At 43.4% G+C, this 14,484-nt stretch overlaps 1 protein-coding gene across 1 annotated transcript in view; it reads left to right on the plus strand.

The window, feature by feature from the left end:
- Positions 1 to 9,720, plus strand: part of GEMIN8 (gem nuclear organelle associated protein 8) — a 194,904-nt gene extending 185,184 nt beyond the window's left edge. Inside the window, exon 4 of the mRNA XM_078657849.1 lies at positions 8,630 to 9,720. Coding sequence (XP_078513975.1) covers positions 8,630 to 8,886 — 257 coding nt within the window. The 3' untranslated portion in view covers positions 8,887 to 9,720. The remainder of the gene's footprint in view (positions 1 to 8,629) is intronic.
- Positions 9,721 to 14,484: the final 4,764 nt, after the last annotated feature.

Below are 14,484 nucleotides of genomic sequence, written 5' to 3' on the forward strand. Positions count from 1 at the left end.
TTAGAGAAGATTTGAGGGCTAAGCTGTAAAAAGAACTGGGCAAGGCAGAAAACCACAATGAATCACAAAACGTGTGGGCAAAGTCCTGAGCATATGAGGTCAACTCCAGATGTTGAACCTAATTAGAGCAAAAAAATCTCCCTGGCTACAACTGATCAAAGAGTCTATGTGGGGGAAATAAAGCAGGGAGGCTTTTGACTATCAGAATGACCGCTAAAATCAACTAATTATACATCAGCACTATTGGGGATGAAGAGGGTGTTATGCTAACAGAAGAAGTGGAAAAGGCAAGAAAGTTCTACCAATTTTTACCAACCTCTATATTATGCTTAGCCATCTGACTAAGAAGTTGTTAAAGCATATATTAGAGCAGCCAGCCTAGATGGTAGATGCTTCCAACTGCAAATTCTTCACCTTTAGAATTTTCCCAGATGCCAGACTGGATATGGAAACTCCTACACACTGGCATGTGGCTCCGCGTGGCTCTACTTATGCTTTGTTCCCCCTATAGAAGTGACTGAGCAAAGCCACATACAAGCCCCACCCCTGTGTGCCAACATCTGTCCCTTTCTGCATGTTTAATCTGGATCTGGAGCTCTGCTCCCACTTTTGTTTGACGCCCCCGAAAATTAAATTCAGTGTGCAAGGAAAAAATGTCCCTTCCTAAAACTACTCGCTTCAAACCATGCCGTGACTGCTGAAAACAGATGTCGTCATGGACCCACACAAGGTGTCTTTGGTGCTGTGGCCATGACTCCAGGCTTTGCAATGAGTGTGCCCTTACGCACCCAAAGACAATCCGGGACCAAAAGCGAAGCTATATGTCTGAGAACACAGGAAGAAATAAAAGGCCTTGTGTAAGTCTTGTTCCGATTCCAAGTCGAGGGTGTGGACCTGCTGCCACTCACAATGCCACTTCTGCAAGAAGGCGTCATCGCGGTTACAAACCTCAGGTAAGTCAAAGTCCACATGAAAGAATAAGAAGACCTACCTGGTCCTTGTCCCGGCCCCATCTCTCCACTCTCCATCACACGAGAAGTCCAGAGGGTGTAAAGAGGCTGATCAATCTTGCTCCCGATCTCCAATTGAGGAGCCTATTCCGTAGTTGATCCCAATGCACCCCCTGTTCCCCAGGCCTTCCGCAACGCTGCAGCAGAACAAGATATTTGAGGGCATGCAGCATATCCTGGATGGGGTCCTTGAATCTTCAGGACGCATATTTTCATATACCTATATTGCAGACCCACAGTCATTACCTTCACTTCAAGGTAGGACAGTAGCTTTAGCTCACCAATGCCCCTCAAGCGTTCATGAAAGTTATGGCGGTGGTCACTACCCATCTTCAGAGTTCGGGATGCCAGTTTTCTCCTACCTTGACGACTGGCCGTTAAAGGTGAGCTCACCACAGTCGGTCATAGACCACCATAGCAACACCGTACCTCCTGATACCATTTGGATTAATGATCAACAAACCAAAGTTGTTCTGGACTCCTTTACTAAGATTCTCTTTTAAAGAAGCTGTCTTGGACATAGTGCAGTTCAAGCCTTTCCCTCCATTGTGATGAGTCCAGGGCATTCGGGCTATGATCCTGATATTATAGTTTCAGAAAATGTTCAGGGCTGTCTCAAATCCATTGAGCAGTGGATGCATAATGGTGGTCTATGACTAAATCCCGACAAAAATTAAATTCTAGCATTTGGACCCTCTTCCCTCCCTTGACGCCTTACGCCTTTGGTCGTCTGACTTAGGACCGGTCACCAACCCTTCCACTGTATTCAGGAACCTGGGGGTCATGATGAATATTGCCCTCTCTTTCAAGCCCCATGTTAAGGCCTCGGCTGCCACCTGCTTCGTTCTGCTTAAATACCGGAGGAAGCTGTTCAAATACTCCTGGACACCCGCAAATGAATTGTACACACACTCATCACCTCCAGGCTGCATTGCTCCAACATTCTCTGCCTAGGTGCCCCTGAGAATCTACTGGCCTGACTGCAGCGCGTACAAAATGCTGCAGTAAGGCTTCTTCTGAATATCCCCAAACGTCAGTCCATCAGACTAGGGCCCAAAGAACTACACTGATTGCCTAGGATAAAGTTCAAAACTCACATGACCACTCACAAAGCCCTTCACCAAAGGGGTCCCAGATACATATAAGACTTGCCCCTATTTTCCTGCAAGGACTCCCCGTTCATCTAATCTCAACCTCCTGTGCATCCCCTGGTATTGTAGAGCCAGAGCAGGGGACAGATCCTTTGTGGTTCTTGCACCTAGTCTTTGGAACGCCCTCCCTCAATCCCTCTTTTCTATGCCCTCCAAAAGCCTGTTTAAGGCACAGCTGAAAAGGGTGCGGTGCAGTAATCTGTAATCCCCAGCTCCTACTTGTCTTTTGCTATCACCAGGACGCTTCTTCTGAAGCAGCAATTGGGCTCTATAAATATCTCTTCATTCATGCATTCAATCAGAGCAGCATTGAGGCTTCTTGGCACACATCCTGATTGTCGAATAAGCTAGGGTGCACATGCAAGCTTTGCAGTGGATTGTGAACTCCCAGTGGGCCCAGCACAAAGGTAAGATACCCTCCAGGTTTATTGTAATGCATGCAATCTGCAATTATGGCTTCTCGACCGCAATTGGATTAGCGGCAGACCCCTCTTCCTTCACCAACCAGAGCTGTCTATAGTAACCGTTGCATCACTGATGGGTTGTGGGGTCATTTGTGGGATGTAGACATCAGACGACTCTGGTCTGTGGCAGAGGCCTGGCTCCATATCACTCTGTTGGATTTGCAAGCTATTCATCTGATGGTGATGGTCTTCCTGCCGTCCCTCAAGGGGAAGCTGGTACAGGTTCTCATGGGCAATACCACAGACATATGGTACAAGCAGGGCGAAGTGGGGTCCTGGGTCCTGTGCTAAAAGACTATGTGCCTCTGGGGTTGGCTTAATCATCACATTGTATTCCTGATCATGAACAGCCTAACTAGATCCTTGAACGCCACCGCTCATGAGCTCAGATAGCAGCGGATCATGACTGGCAGCTGCATCCTGAGGAGGCACAGGGCAAATTCTGGCAGTGGGGGAACCCTGGCTATATCTCTGCACCACTGTAAAGAGAGCATAGTGTCAAAAGATATATGCGTTGGAGTTCCCCAAAAACTCTTGTTAGGGGATACATTCATGTTGAAGTGGAACAGAGTACTCCTGTATGTCTTACCCCGGTTGCCTCCCCTGCCCAGAGTTCTGAAGAAAATCGGGAATAACCCTGCCCAAGTCATACTAGTAGGCCAGGAGAGTGTGGGTACCCGCAGCTTCGGCGCATGAGCGTCCGCCCACAATCAGGCTGCCGCTCTGGAAAGATCTGTCACAGCACCAAGGGAATGTTCTGCACCCTAGCTCTTCGTGCATGGGGAATGATTGGCGGCAGTTGCTGCGTTGATCTCACACCTGAGTTGTGAACATTAGCCTTGCTGCGAGTCTGCAAAGTCAATTTACGCCTGGCTCTAAGGCATGTTTGTGTCATAGTGTGAAGTACAAAAATCAGACACTTCACAAGCCAAGTTCTCGAATGTTTTGTTGTTTGTTTTGTCGTTGGTCCAGCGAGGCCCTACAGTGGGTACTATTAATGGTTATTTGTCAGCCATTTCAGCCTTTTCGCCTTTACTGGACCAAACTTCCTTGTTACTATCACCTGTTGCGATGCAGTTTCTTAAAAGTATAACTCACATGTTCCCTCTCACACCATTTGTGATACCACAGTTGGACCTTAAATTGGTCTTGACATTTCTCATGTGCAGTCACTTCTAGCTTATGCACAACTGCTAGTTTCATCTTCTGACCTTATAAACTGTCTTCTTCATTGCGATCACTTCATCTTGTCGTGTGAATGTCAGTATAACCTTCCTACACCACCTCTTTTCTGGGCAAAGAGGTGCTGAGGACCTGGAGGACCTTCTCGGCGAATCCTTTACAAGTTAGGCAGTCCAGCATTCTTTGCCCCACCTCAAAAAGAGGAAGAGCGACTCCATTGGTTGGACCCCAAAAGAAATGTAAGCTTTAACATCGATCATACCAAGGACAATCGGGTGTGCAGTCAGCTTTTCAAGGGGTTCTCAGGAGCAAAGAAAGGGAAGGCTATGCAAAAGAGGGCTCTGTTGAAATGGATAGTACTCTACATTAAGATCTGCTACACGTTGGCCATAGAACAGTTTGTAGAAGATCCGAGTGCCGATTCCACCTGGGCTAAGGTTGCTATCACTATGTTGGCACACTGAGTGCCTGTCCTTGACTTCTGCCAGGCTGCAATGTGGGAATCTGTGCAAACACGCTTGAAACACTGCTACTTTTATGGCAAGTCCGGCTGGAAGGACATTTCGCCCTCTCAGTCATGCAAGATTTGTTGTTCTGAGTCCACTCAACAGATCGTCAACCTTTGCAGGTGCTGCCTTGCTATCTATTCTAAGGGTGAATAATCTGCTGTTAGAAATATCTACCAGAATAACAAGTTACTTCCCTTCTGTAATGCTTTTTCTCCTGGCGACTCTCTCTCACTGCTCTCCCACTTCCCTGTACTGTAGACTGGCCTCTTTTTTCCATATAAAAAGGTCCTAAATTAGAGATTTGCACACTGGTATGGACATTTGTTTTATGCTCTGCGTTTGAGGGCGCAGAAAGTGTCAAGCAGGAAACTGACATCGGCGTACAGGGGTGGTGCTTATATGCAGCTCAGCTCTGCACTTCCATGCAGAACAAAGCCTACGTGCCACTTAGTAGCAAGTGGAAGCACTGCAATGAAACGTTTCTGGCTCCAGTTTGGCGTCTCTTGAATAGTATAAAGGTGAGGAATCTGCGGTTAGAGTGTCACCTGAAAGAGTGTTACCAAAGGTAAGTAATTTGTTCTTCATATCAAATAGAAGCTTTGGAACAAAAAAAAAAAAAAAAAAAAGTGATGGCAATCAAGTGCTTCAAACAATCTAAATACTCCCAACTTAGTGTGTTGTTTATTCTCCTTCTGTCCAAATGTTGCGTGATTTTTACCAGACTGAACACCTATATTCCCAAAGAGTGGGATTACTCCCTTTTTAGACTACTTGCTTTTTGCAACACCAGAACTGACTCCTGTTGGAGTTGTGGAAAGAAGGGATCCATAGCCCATATCCTATTGCAGTGCCCCAAATCGGCAGTTTCTGGCCATAGGTCCTGAAAGATATAGCACTCCTGAAGTCAACTGGGGGGGGGGGGGGGTCAGTGAAAGGCACCATAAACTGGAATTATTGTTACTAACAGCTAAGCAGATGCTTATGGGGAAGTGGGGTAAGGAAAATCCACAGATCAAGTTAGTCTAGTACCATTGGCTATGGCATGTTTTGGGATTGGAGAAGATCTGCCATAATATCTTGGGTATCGGAATATAATTATTAACAAATTGAACCCACTGTTGGATTTCTTCACAAGAGATTTTAGATTGTTCACTTGCTCAGGAACTTTGAGGGCACTTCGGATCATGCCTCCAACAGAAATATGAAATGGAGGAGATGGTCAACACAAGAGACTGCTGAAAGATAAATCGAGGGCGACGGACTGGACTAAGAAATTATGTTTGTTTTGGCTGAAGCATTTTTTGCTGTACGTACATGGGATGTAGAAGCAGGTGGTGCTGGGATTGTATTCAAGTTTTTGTTGCCATAAACCAAAACTCACATTATTTGTTGAATACCCAATACTAGTATGGTTGTCATTTTAAGAGCTTGACACGTTGATCAATGTGAAAAAATACAGGTGTGCACGTAATAGGATTGGTACATAACACTACTGCACGCTGTTAAACAAAAAAATATGTATATGATTCGAATAAGTAAGACATACCGAGCAAGGTACTAAGACCCCTGAGTAAAGGCTCTGTAATACTTGATAATACATTTAACAAGGTTGGCAGATGTACCTTCCTCATATAATTACATTATTGCCTGGCAAAATGTTCTTTATAAGTGGAACTACCTTTGTTCTGATGGATTATCTGTTTGGCTTGAGAGTAAATATAATGTCTTTATTTCAAACTGATTACGACTTGGAAGTGAAGAAGGTTACTTAGCCAGGATGCTACGGAACAGTTGGTTATTAAAATGTATAACAAACTCGAAGTGTCCAATAGAAGAATCTTAACGTTTGCACGCACTATGGACTGGTAATAAGAAAACTTCACATCCAAGAATGGCTCGGCGCAATTGAAGTTTTGTTAAAGAAGGCGAAACGTTTTGCAAATTTCCACAGGTGCACTCTAGATTTATATTGCCCTTTTAAGGACTGCTTTAAAGCACATAATACAGTCCCAAAAATTTGATTAAAATAAAAATAGCTCATGTGAAAAAGTTGGCTTGCATGCGCTTAGCATTACAGAATCAGTTATTGCAAATGTTGGCAGTTAGTTAAGCATGGCTAAAGTTGCGAACTGATGTTCAGTCGAGTGAACCCGAAATTTAAGGACACTTGGCTAAAGACATTTTATACTTGTTCAAGGGTGAGCATCAGAGTCAGGAGATGGGTCCGGGCACCAAAATAAAAGTTGTTGCAGTCAGTGAATCCTAGTTAAAACAGTGGCCCACATTTGTATATCAGGGCACTTTTGAACTTGTAAAGACATGCTGTGAATGTGTTTTGCAATGTATTGGATACTGCATGCATTTGTGCTTGCTGGAGGCAATGCATATGGTAATGGCAATAATCAATAATAAAAACCTGCGCAGCAGAACATTGAACAGGCCAACAAATAGCCAAAAACCTCCTACACACTAGATACCCTCACTGGTGATTAGACGCGCTTTACAAATCCAGATTGATTGATCTGTCAGTCTATGCCAGTCCCACCCATGAGAGAGTGCCTCCTTGGCGGCCATTTTGGGTCTCTGTTGACCTTCTGTGTATAATAGAATCCCTCCAGTCCTTTCGAGAAATATGTCCCAGTGGCTGTACAGTGATTGCCTTGTTGGGTTTCCTTGAATGGTACACATCAGTAGTTTGTAGAGCTTTTGGAGCAGTTGGGTGCTTGGGAAGTGATCCGACATATCGGGAGAGGTCCTTAAGGTTCCAGTCTTCAAAACAAGTGACAACATTTCTTCTTTGAACTACAACCTCCTAGCAATGCTTCACCCTGCAAGCAAAATATTTGGAAAGGAACTTCTCTTGACCCACAAAATTGGGCGTCACAAAATTATATTTTCCCCATTCTTACAATCGTTTTCCATAAACAATAGTTAACAGTAACAAACTGATAACTAAAAAACTTACGAAAAATAACACTGCATTTGCATTTATTTTCAAAACGTGTGCGATCATATTGTTTGCTAAAATGTATAGCTTGGAGGCTCATAGGAGATGCTAGGAGATTGCATTACAGTAAAGGACCATACTTTTCATGGTGTAAAACAAGCTTGCTTGTGGGCCCCCTTCTATTTAACTGTTGACCTTTTCCATGCCATACTCGAGGTCAAATAAATATTATCGAAAGACGTGCTAGTTACTTCCGACTCTTTTCTGGCCCGATGATATTTCTCTGGACTTTAGTTGGCATTATGATAATCTTTGGCACTACAGTTATTTACCATCTTGGAGAACCCTCCTCCTACCACTCGCGCCCACTTAAAACAAACTCTTTAAAAAAAATATATCAGTGCCCCACAGAGAAAGAGAGGGCATTTTTGAACCAAAAGCTTGAGAGTTACACCTTGTGTCATGTGAACCCATTGCCCCTTTTGAATTGATCGACAGAAAGTACAGTACACAGTGTGGACCAATGTGAAACAGCTGGACATGATTTATTTCTCTGTCATTTCAGTGTTGAGAGATGTGTGCCTCCGCTCACGATTTATGCAAGCTATTTTCTGCTCTAGCTAAAAGAGGCTTAACCATGATGTAGCTAAATGTTTGCATATCATGCTATATACAATGCCAGGGTATTAATGCATGGTAGAAACCTAAATGTTATACGTGTCAATCGATTGTAACAACATGCTTGTATTTTCAATAGGTTTAACACTTTTATTTACCAAAATAAGCGTCATTAATTGAAATTGAAAACAATATACTGGTTGAGTGTGGAAAATGCGGCTGGACTGTAAAAGGGGCCTTGGAATGAGTATTTCAGCTGTCACATACACACTGATGGATTTCACTTCCATGTGATATTTCTCAGTTTATTTGTGGTTTTGGCAAATCGACATTGTAGCAATTGTAAATGGAAATAATGAAGCGCCACGTTTGGTTTGGGTTTGATATGCTATGTTTTATCGTTACTGAAAAGCAAATAAGATTTGAAAAAATGGAATCCCAAAACTATGAACTGCTTTAGTAGTGCAGGTACTCTTCCTTTCAACACAATAAAGTGCCAGTACTCGGTACCGGACAGGCCCGGCCCATTTAAAGCACTGCTGTACCTTCAATCCTCCTACTTTACACAGAGAAGCTGCTTACCGCTGTTGAGATCGTAACTGTTCCTTTCATAGGAGTCCTTGCATTAAAGGCACGGATCTCCGTTTTAAAGTTGCCTTCTTTCATCTTCTTTTCTGGTTATGCATTGATTTGTGCTCATGACGATTTGGCGCCGTTTCTCACTGTGTGTCGTTTGCTTGATGTTCAGGTAAACAGCAGCTGATCGACGACGAGAAGCACGAGATGTACGTAGCCGCCGACCACGACCTTCACTTCCACACCAAGCGCTCTGTGCTGCCCCCCAGCGAGAGGCCCGGGGAGAGGCGAGCGGCCGAGATGAAGAAGCTCTACGGCGAGGACGTGGCCAAAATCCAGGGCATGGAAACGGCCATGCAGCTCAACTTTGACAGGAACTGTGATAAAAAGCAGCCCAAATACTGGCCCGTTATCCCTCTGAAACTGTAATCCATCTCCTCTGCGTAGCCGTGTGCTTGAGCAGGCTGTGGGAACATCTCGGACTGTTACACGTTCAAGAAAAGTTCACTGTGCTGCATGCTTTCATTACTGGTTACTTTGGGTTTCTTTTGTAGAAGGGGTAACATTTATTTTAGCCGGAGTTAAGCGCAACGTTTCCCCGATGTACTGAATTAAATTGGTATGGCATTCTTTTCTTAATTTATGTGAAGGAAATGACTGTTAGTAAATACATATTTCACAACAAACGAAGCCTTTGTTTTAAGCAGCAGCTGTGTGGAATGTTGCTGGCTATTTGCACTTTGCAGCATGGACACACACTCTGTTTTTGGGCCCACAATATTCCACGCTGTTAGCAGGACTATGAATTCTTTGTTTTAGTGATGATTTTAAATACCCCTACGCCAATGTAGTCGATTGTTAAAGGGCCCTTCCCCTTATTAGGGAATGAAGCAACAAAGGTACGGCTAAGGGACCAGTTAGTACATTTTCTTATTGTTTGTGCTGACGCTTTTATACGGTCCCTTTTGTTGATCGTGATCGCATTGTTGTTTTTCCACCAATTGCTTTTTTAAAAAAAACATTTTTATCGTCACCAGACAGACACCTGTTGAGTGAAGTATTGTGTGGATTTTTTTGCAGTTTTGCTGTACAACCACGGCAAGTTCGTGATCATGAGCTCCTGTCTTTCTGATTTTTGTATTTTGTTTAAAGATTTACATTTGTTTTGCATTAACAGGCCGGACGCGAGTCACAGCTGTAGGGAAGGCTGTGGTGTTTGCATGTCTTTTAAAGGGTTCCAATAAAGGCAAGTCCATCGAGCAATTCTTGTAGTCACTTAAAATGGCAGCTTTACTTTTCTAAACTCAAGTAATAAAACGCTTCTCGCCTGTTAGCTTTTGAGAATGTGTTTTATCAGTGTATCTTGTTTGATATTTTAGCTAAATGAACTTTTCTTTAGCTCCCCAGGGTAACAACCTCGTGTTATTTCGCGGCACGTATTTCCCCTTTCCCACCATAGCTCACTTGTTTGAATTTTCCTCTCGCTTTACTGTTTTTTTTGTTTTGCATCTCTTGACCTCCCAGTGCTGGCCCTCTTCTAACAGCTTGACTCCCTCCAATCCTCAGCCCAGCAAAGTTGATTCTCATGCCACGGAGGCCATCGCTCTGGGGGACATGGCTTTAAACGAGTGGTAGTTTGCACGCATGTATATTTAAGAAAGCAAACAGTCTAGGGGTTATTTTCAACACTGATAGATTGTTCCTTGGAGGCTTGACCTTCTCATTACCAATGCAGAACCCTAAAGAGAATTATTGTTTCCCAGAATGTACGTGTGTGTGCGCGCGCGCGTGTGCACGTGTGTTTGTGTGTGTGTGTGTGTGTGTGTATTGGGACAGGAATGTTCCCTGCATGGTGTATAGTAGTGGACCCCTATCCTGTGTTCCAGACTGTGAGTATCTGGTATCCTGTCTTTTGATTTTGGCCCCAATCCACTGCGTGGGTGAAACCTTAGGCCTGTACCTTGACGAGAGATAGTTCCTGGACATGGCCAAGACTTAGATGGGTGTGCCATCATTTGTCTGACTTTGGACTACCGTTCCTGTCGTGGGTTTAGCAGATAGGGCGGTGGCGGCAGTGTACCGTGTTTTGTGAATTATTAGTTAAGACCAGACTTTTTGTCTGTGTCACGGTAGTGAAGACAGACAGGCCCACTTGTGAAATTCCACTTCTTTGCTGTTCCACAGGTCCTAGCGCTAACATGTAGAGTTAATGTTCAGTGGCCTGTGTGGCACATGCATTGCGTGTATGACTGAATCGGAGTAATGAACGACTGTGGGTTCCATTTTGAAAGCCACTGGCCCGTTCTTGTGCACAAGATGGCGGTTAGGTTCATTTTTCAGACAGTAGTAGTGTATTGCTGATATTCTCAAAGCTGGAAGGGGCAGGCTGTGCCTCTGCAATGACAAACTATTCCCAAGCAGACAGTGCTACTATGAAAACAAACTGTACCCTAGCAAGCTGTGCTGCAATAATGACCAGGTGTGTCCAAGTAGACAAGCCTCAGTGACAGCAAACCCTACCCGAGAAGACTGTGCCGCTACAACAGTGAATTGTGCTGTGGCATGGTCGTGCCAAAGTTAGACTGCATCTAGGCAGTCCTGTGACCCCCACACCAAAGACTTTCTCACCCGAAGCGGGCTTGCCACCATCAGAAGACCTGCAGTGATGCTGAGCGTTTACATGCATACACAGACACAGGAGCACCATTAACCGGTGACTCTCCTGCTAGATGGAGTGAGCAGACATGTGCTGCTTGTGCCTGCTGGCCGCACTAGAGGAACTGAAACACTGCTGTGGTGAGAAAATTGCAAATATGGGATTACTAAATGAACTAAGCATACAACCAAGTAAAAAGGGGCACGATGCCTGCACAGCCAACACTCAAACCCAGGAGAAGGGGAGAGAAGAGGGCAAGAGGACACTAGCTATGGGAGTATTGGGTTTTCTGTGTAGATAAAAGTATGTTTCTTTTAACAAAGTAAAGCACTGGGTTTGATAATCCAGGTATTGCGCTGCTGGGCGATTCTGGAGACCTGAGCTTGAAGCACCTCTACACTACCTCTTGAAGAAGCCTAGGACTGCTTGCTATCGCTATCACCGAGTGTCAAGTGCTGAAGGGTTTGTAATTGACCCAGTTTGCAAAGTTATTGTAAGACAGACCCTGGGAAATCAAAGGCAACCCCTATGGTTGAAGCACAAGAGTCCCTGTTTGCCCTGTGGTCCCCTGGACAGGATATGTGTGTATTTATATATAAAAAGCTTTCTCCTACTTATTAAAAAACCTCTGTGTATGGCTGTCATCTAAATATGGAATAGCTTTTAGAAATAGAGAAACTTTCAAATAATGTTAACAATGTCCTTTCGATAAGTCCCAACCCCAGTAGAACACACCTGTGACTTCTGAACATTAACTTCACTTTTGTTCACTGAAGCCAAACATTTAGTGTTCCTCATTAATGATTTGCATACCTGTGCCGTCTGTTCCCCTTATTGCATGCTAAGGGCATATTACTGCCCGTTTTAGATGGGAATGAAACAACTTTTAATAGTGTTTTAAAGTATTGTTTATTTATAGAAGCATACATTCACTCATAGGTTTATAGGAGCCATGAGACCAACAAATAAAAGGCGTGCTGTAACCAGGGAAAGAGGAAGCTTTTCAAATCTGAAGGGCATTCATTAGGAAGGTAAGGGGTCACCACAGAAAAGAAATAGCCTAATAACTTGGTACTTGAAGAAGGCATTGGCAAAAAGAATGTTACAGCTAGCAGGTACTCTTTCTTTTCACCCTTTTGATGCCAGGGAAGGGTTTTTTGCTCCATGGCAACTGTATATTTTCTGGACAGTAGCGTTAAATACGTTGCTGATTAGTGTTTTTAGGTATATCACCCACAGTTTGTCTTTTAATAAATGGTAAACTAAAAACTACTAAATGGCTGCTTTGATCTGTGAAATCAGTTAGAGTAAACCTAAACTACAACATATTGGGACAGATCAAATGCTCATTTCAAAAGACAAGTCCTAAGAAGTGTAGTCCATACCTCCTAGTCTTCTCCTGTTTCCCCCCCATCCAAGCAGCAGGGGGACCTATGCGTAATTGATGAACATATATATTTTAAAGCTCTGAACAAAGGATCAGACCATAAAGGAGTTAAATAAAATACCAATAGTCAATAATAAAAAATCATGGATAACTCAGTCTCGTTCTTAAGGTGCTCAAACATATTGGGGGGGGGGCGATGCCACAATAGAATGTCCAGAAAGCTAACACTGGATCCAGGCAAGTGGTAGCCATTTCCATTGCTTTAAGGTGTAGCAAAAGAATGCCGTGTTCAACAGCGTTGAATGGCATTGTTAAGTGTAAGTATCATGACTGTTCAAATTATGCTTTCTCCTATTGATTTGTCAGTTGCCCACAACCAGAAGAAGAATGGAATCTGTCGGGGCAAAGCAGCACCTACAAATAATTGAGATACTGTCGATGATTGTCACGAGCAAACTTCAGGATTTGGTGAAAATACAGAAGATCCTCAAAGGCAGCTGGAACTTGTGGACTAGTGGTTAAGTTCTCCTATTTCAGGTCAAACTGTAGCACATGAGGTGACTCTTACTGATCTCAAACCCAATTTATGGAGCGCCACTGTATTACTATTTCCGTCTAGTCCTTACTCTTCCAGGACTTATAACCCCACAGCTCAAAAAGAATCTCCAAGGGAGCAACAGCAAAAAGAAATATCATTCCATACTAACATTCTGGCTCTTCCTCCCGTTTTAGAATCTGAGAGCGAGAGAATTACAAATAGCACTTTCTAAACATGCCTCGCTGCCTACCAGGAGTATAAATGATCCTCGCCTCACACAGATCTGGACATAAAGAGCCATAGGTATCAAGCCTTTTTCCCATTTGCAAACAGGCAGATTCTCAGAATCGGCCCGTTTGCAAATTGGAAAAAGCCGTTTGGGCTGATACATCGCAAAATGGAGAATTGCAAAATTTGCGATTCTCTATTTTGCGAATGCAATTATGGAATTTCAAATTGCGAATCCTTAAATGCAATTCTGGAAGTACCAGAAATTTGCTATTTGGCCTTAAGGAATTGCATATTACCGGCAACTTCAAGTTGGTGGTAATTTGCAATTTTCTTTAAAAAACACTTTTAAATTTTTTTAAAGTGCCATAAGTTGCACATAGATGCCCTTAGGGCATGTATGTGCGTAAAATGTGCTCACAGGCATATTTCAGAGGTGCAACAGGGTGTCCTTTTGGCACCCTTGCAACCTTGAAATTGTATTCTCAATTTGTGATTCTCTAATTGTTAATTGCAAATTGAGAATGTCTTCCCATTCATTCTTATGGGCCTCCTAGCCCATAGGAATGAATAGGAAGGTATTCCTTATTTGCGAATCTCAATTTGCGATTCGCAAATAAGAAATATGTAGGATTCGCAACATTTTTAGCAAATCCTACATACATTGCATTTTGTGATTCTCTAATTGCGATTCGCTCAAAATCGCAATTTGAGAATCGCAAAACTCTTTTTTGATACATATGGCCCAAAGTCTCTTGTGGGTAAAATTGATGTCCTTGCCCTGCAAATTCTACCTTTATCACTTTCTCAGTCACATCAGCAGATCTATAAATGCTGTAGAATGAATGTTCAAATCCCACCTTCACTAGTATTGCTCCTGTCTCATCTTTGTTAGAGTTCAGCGTAATTCTGTCCCATGAAATAATATAGAGCCTCAACTGATTAAATCGTTGCATACTTTATCTATGACATAAACTACTCGAGTGTATCGTACAAAGGCTCTTAATCTTGTTACCCATCTATACCATCTCCCCGACCCTGCTTGGCAGCCAGCTGTGGGAATTGGGGCTAACAGACTCTGCATTAAAACTGCTAACTTCCTTCCTTATGGGCAGGTCACAGACGGTAATAGTTAATAATTTCAAGTCTGAATCGATCACCATGCCATGTGGAGTTCATCAGGGCCTAACCCCGAGCCTAACACAATTCATCTTGTAT

Source organism: Lissotriton helveticus, chromosome 8 (assembly GCF_964261635.1).
Source record: "Lissotriton helveticus chromosome 8, aLisHel1.1, whole genome shotgun sequence".
In the NCBI taxonomy this organism is placed as follows: domain Eukaryota; kingdom Metazoa; phylum Chordata; class Amphibia; order Caudata; family Salamandridae; genus Lissotriton; species Lissotriton helveticus.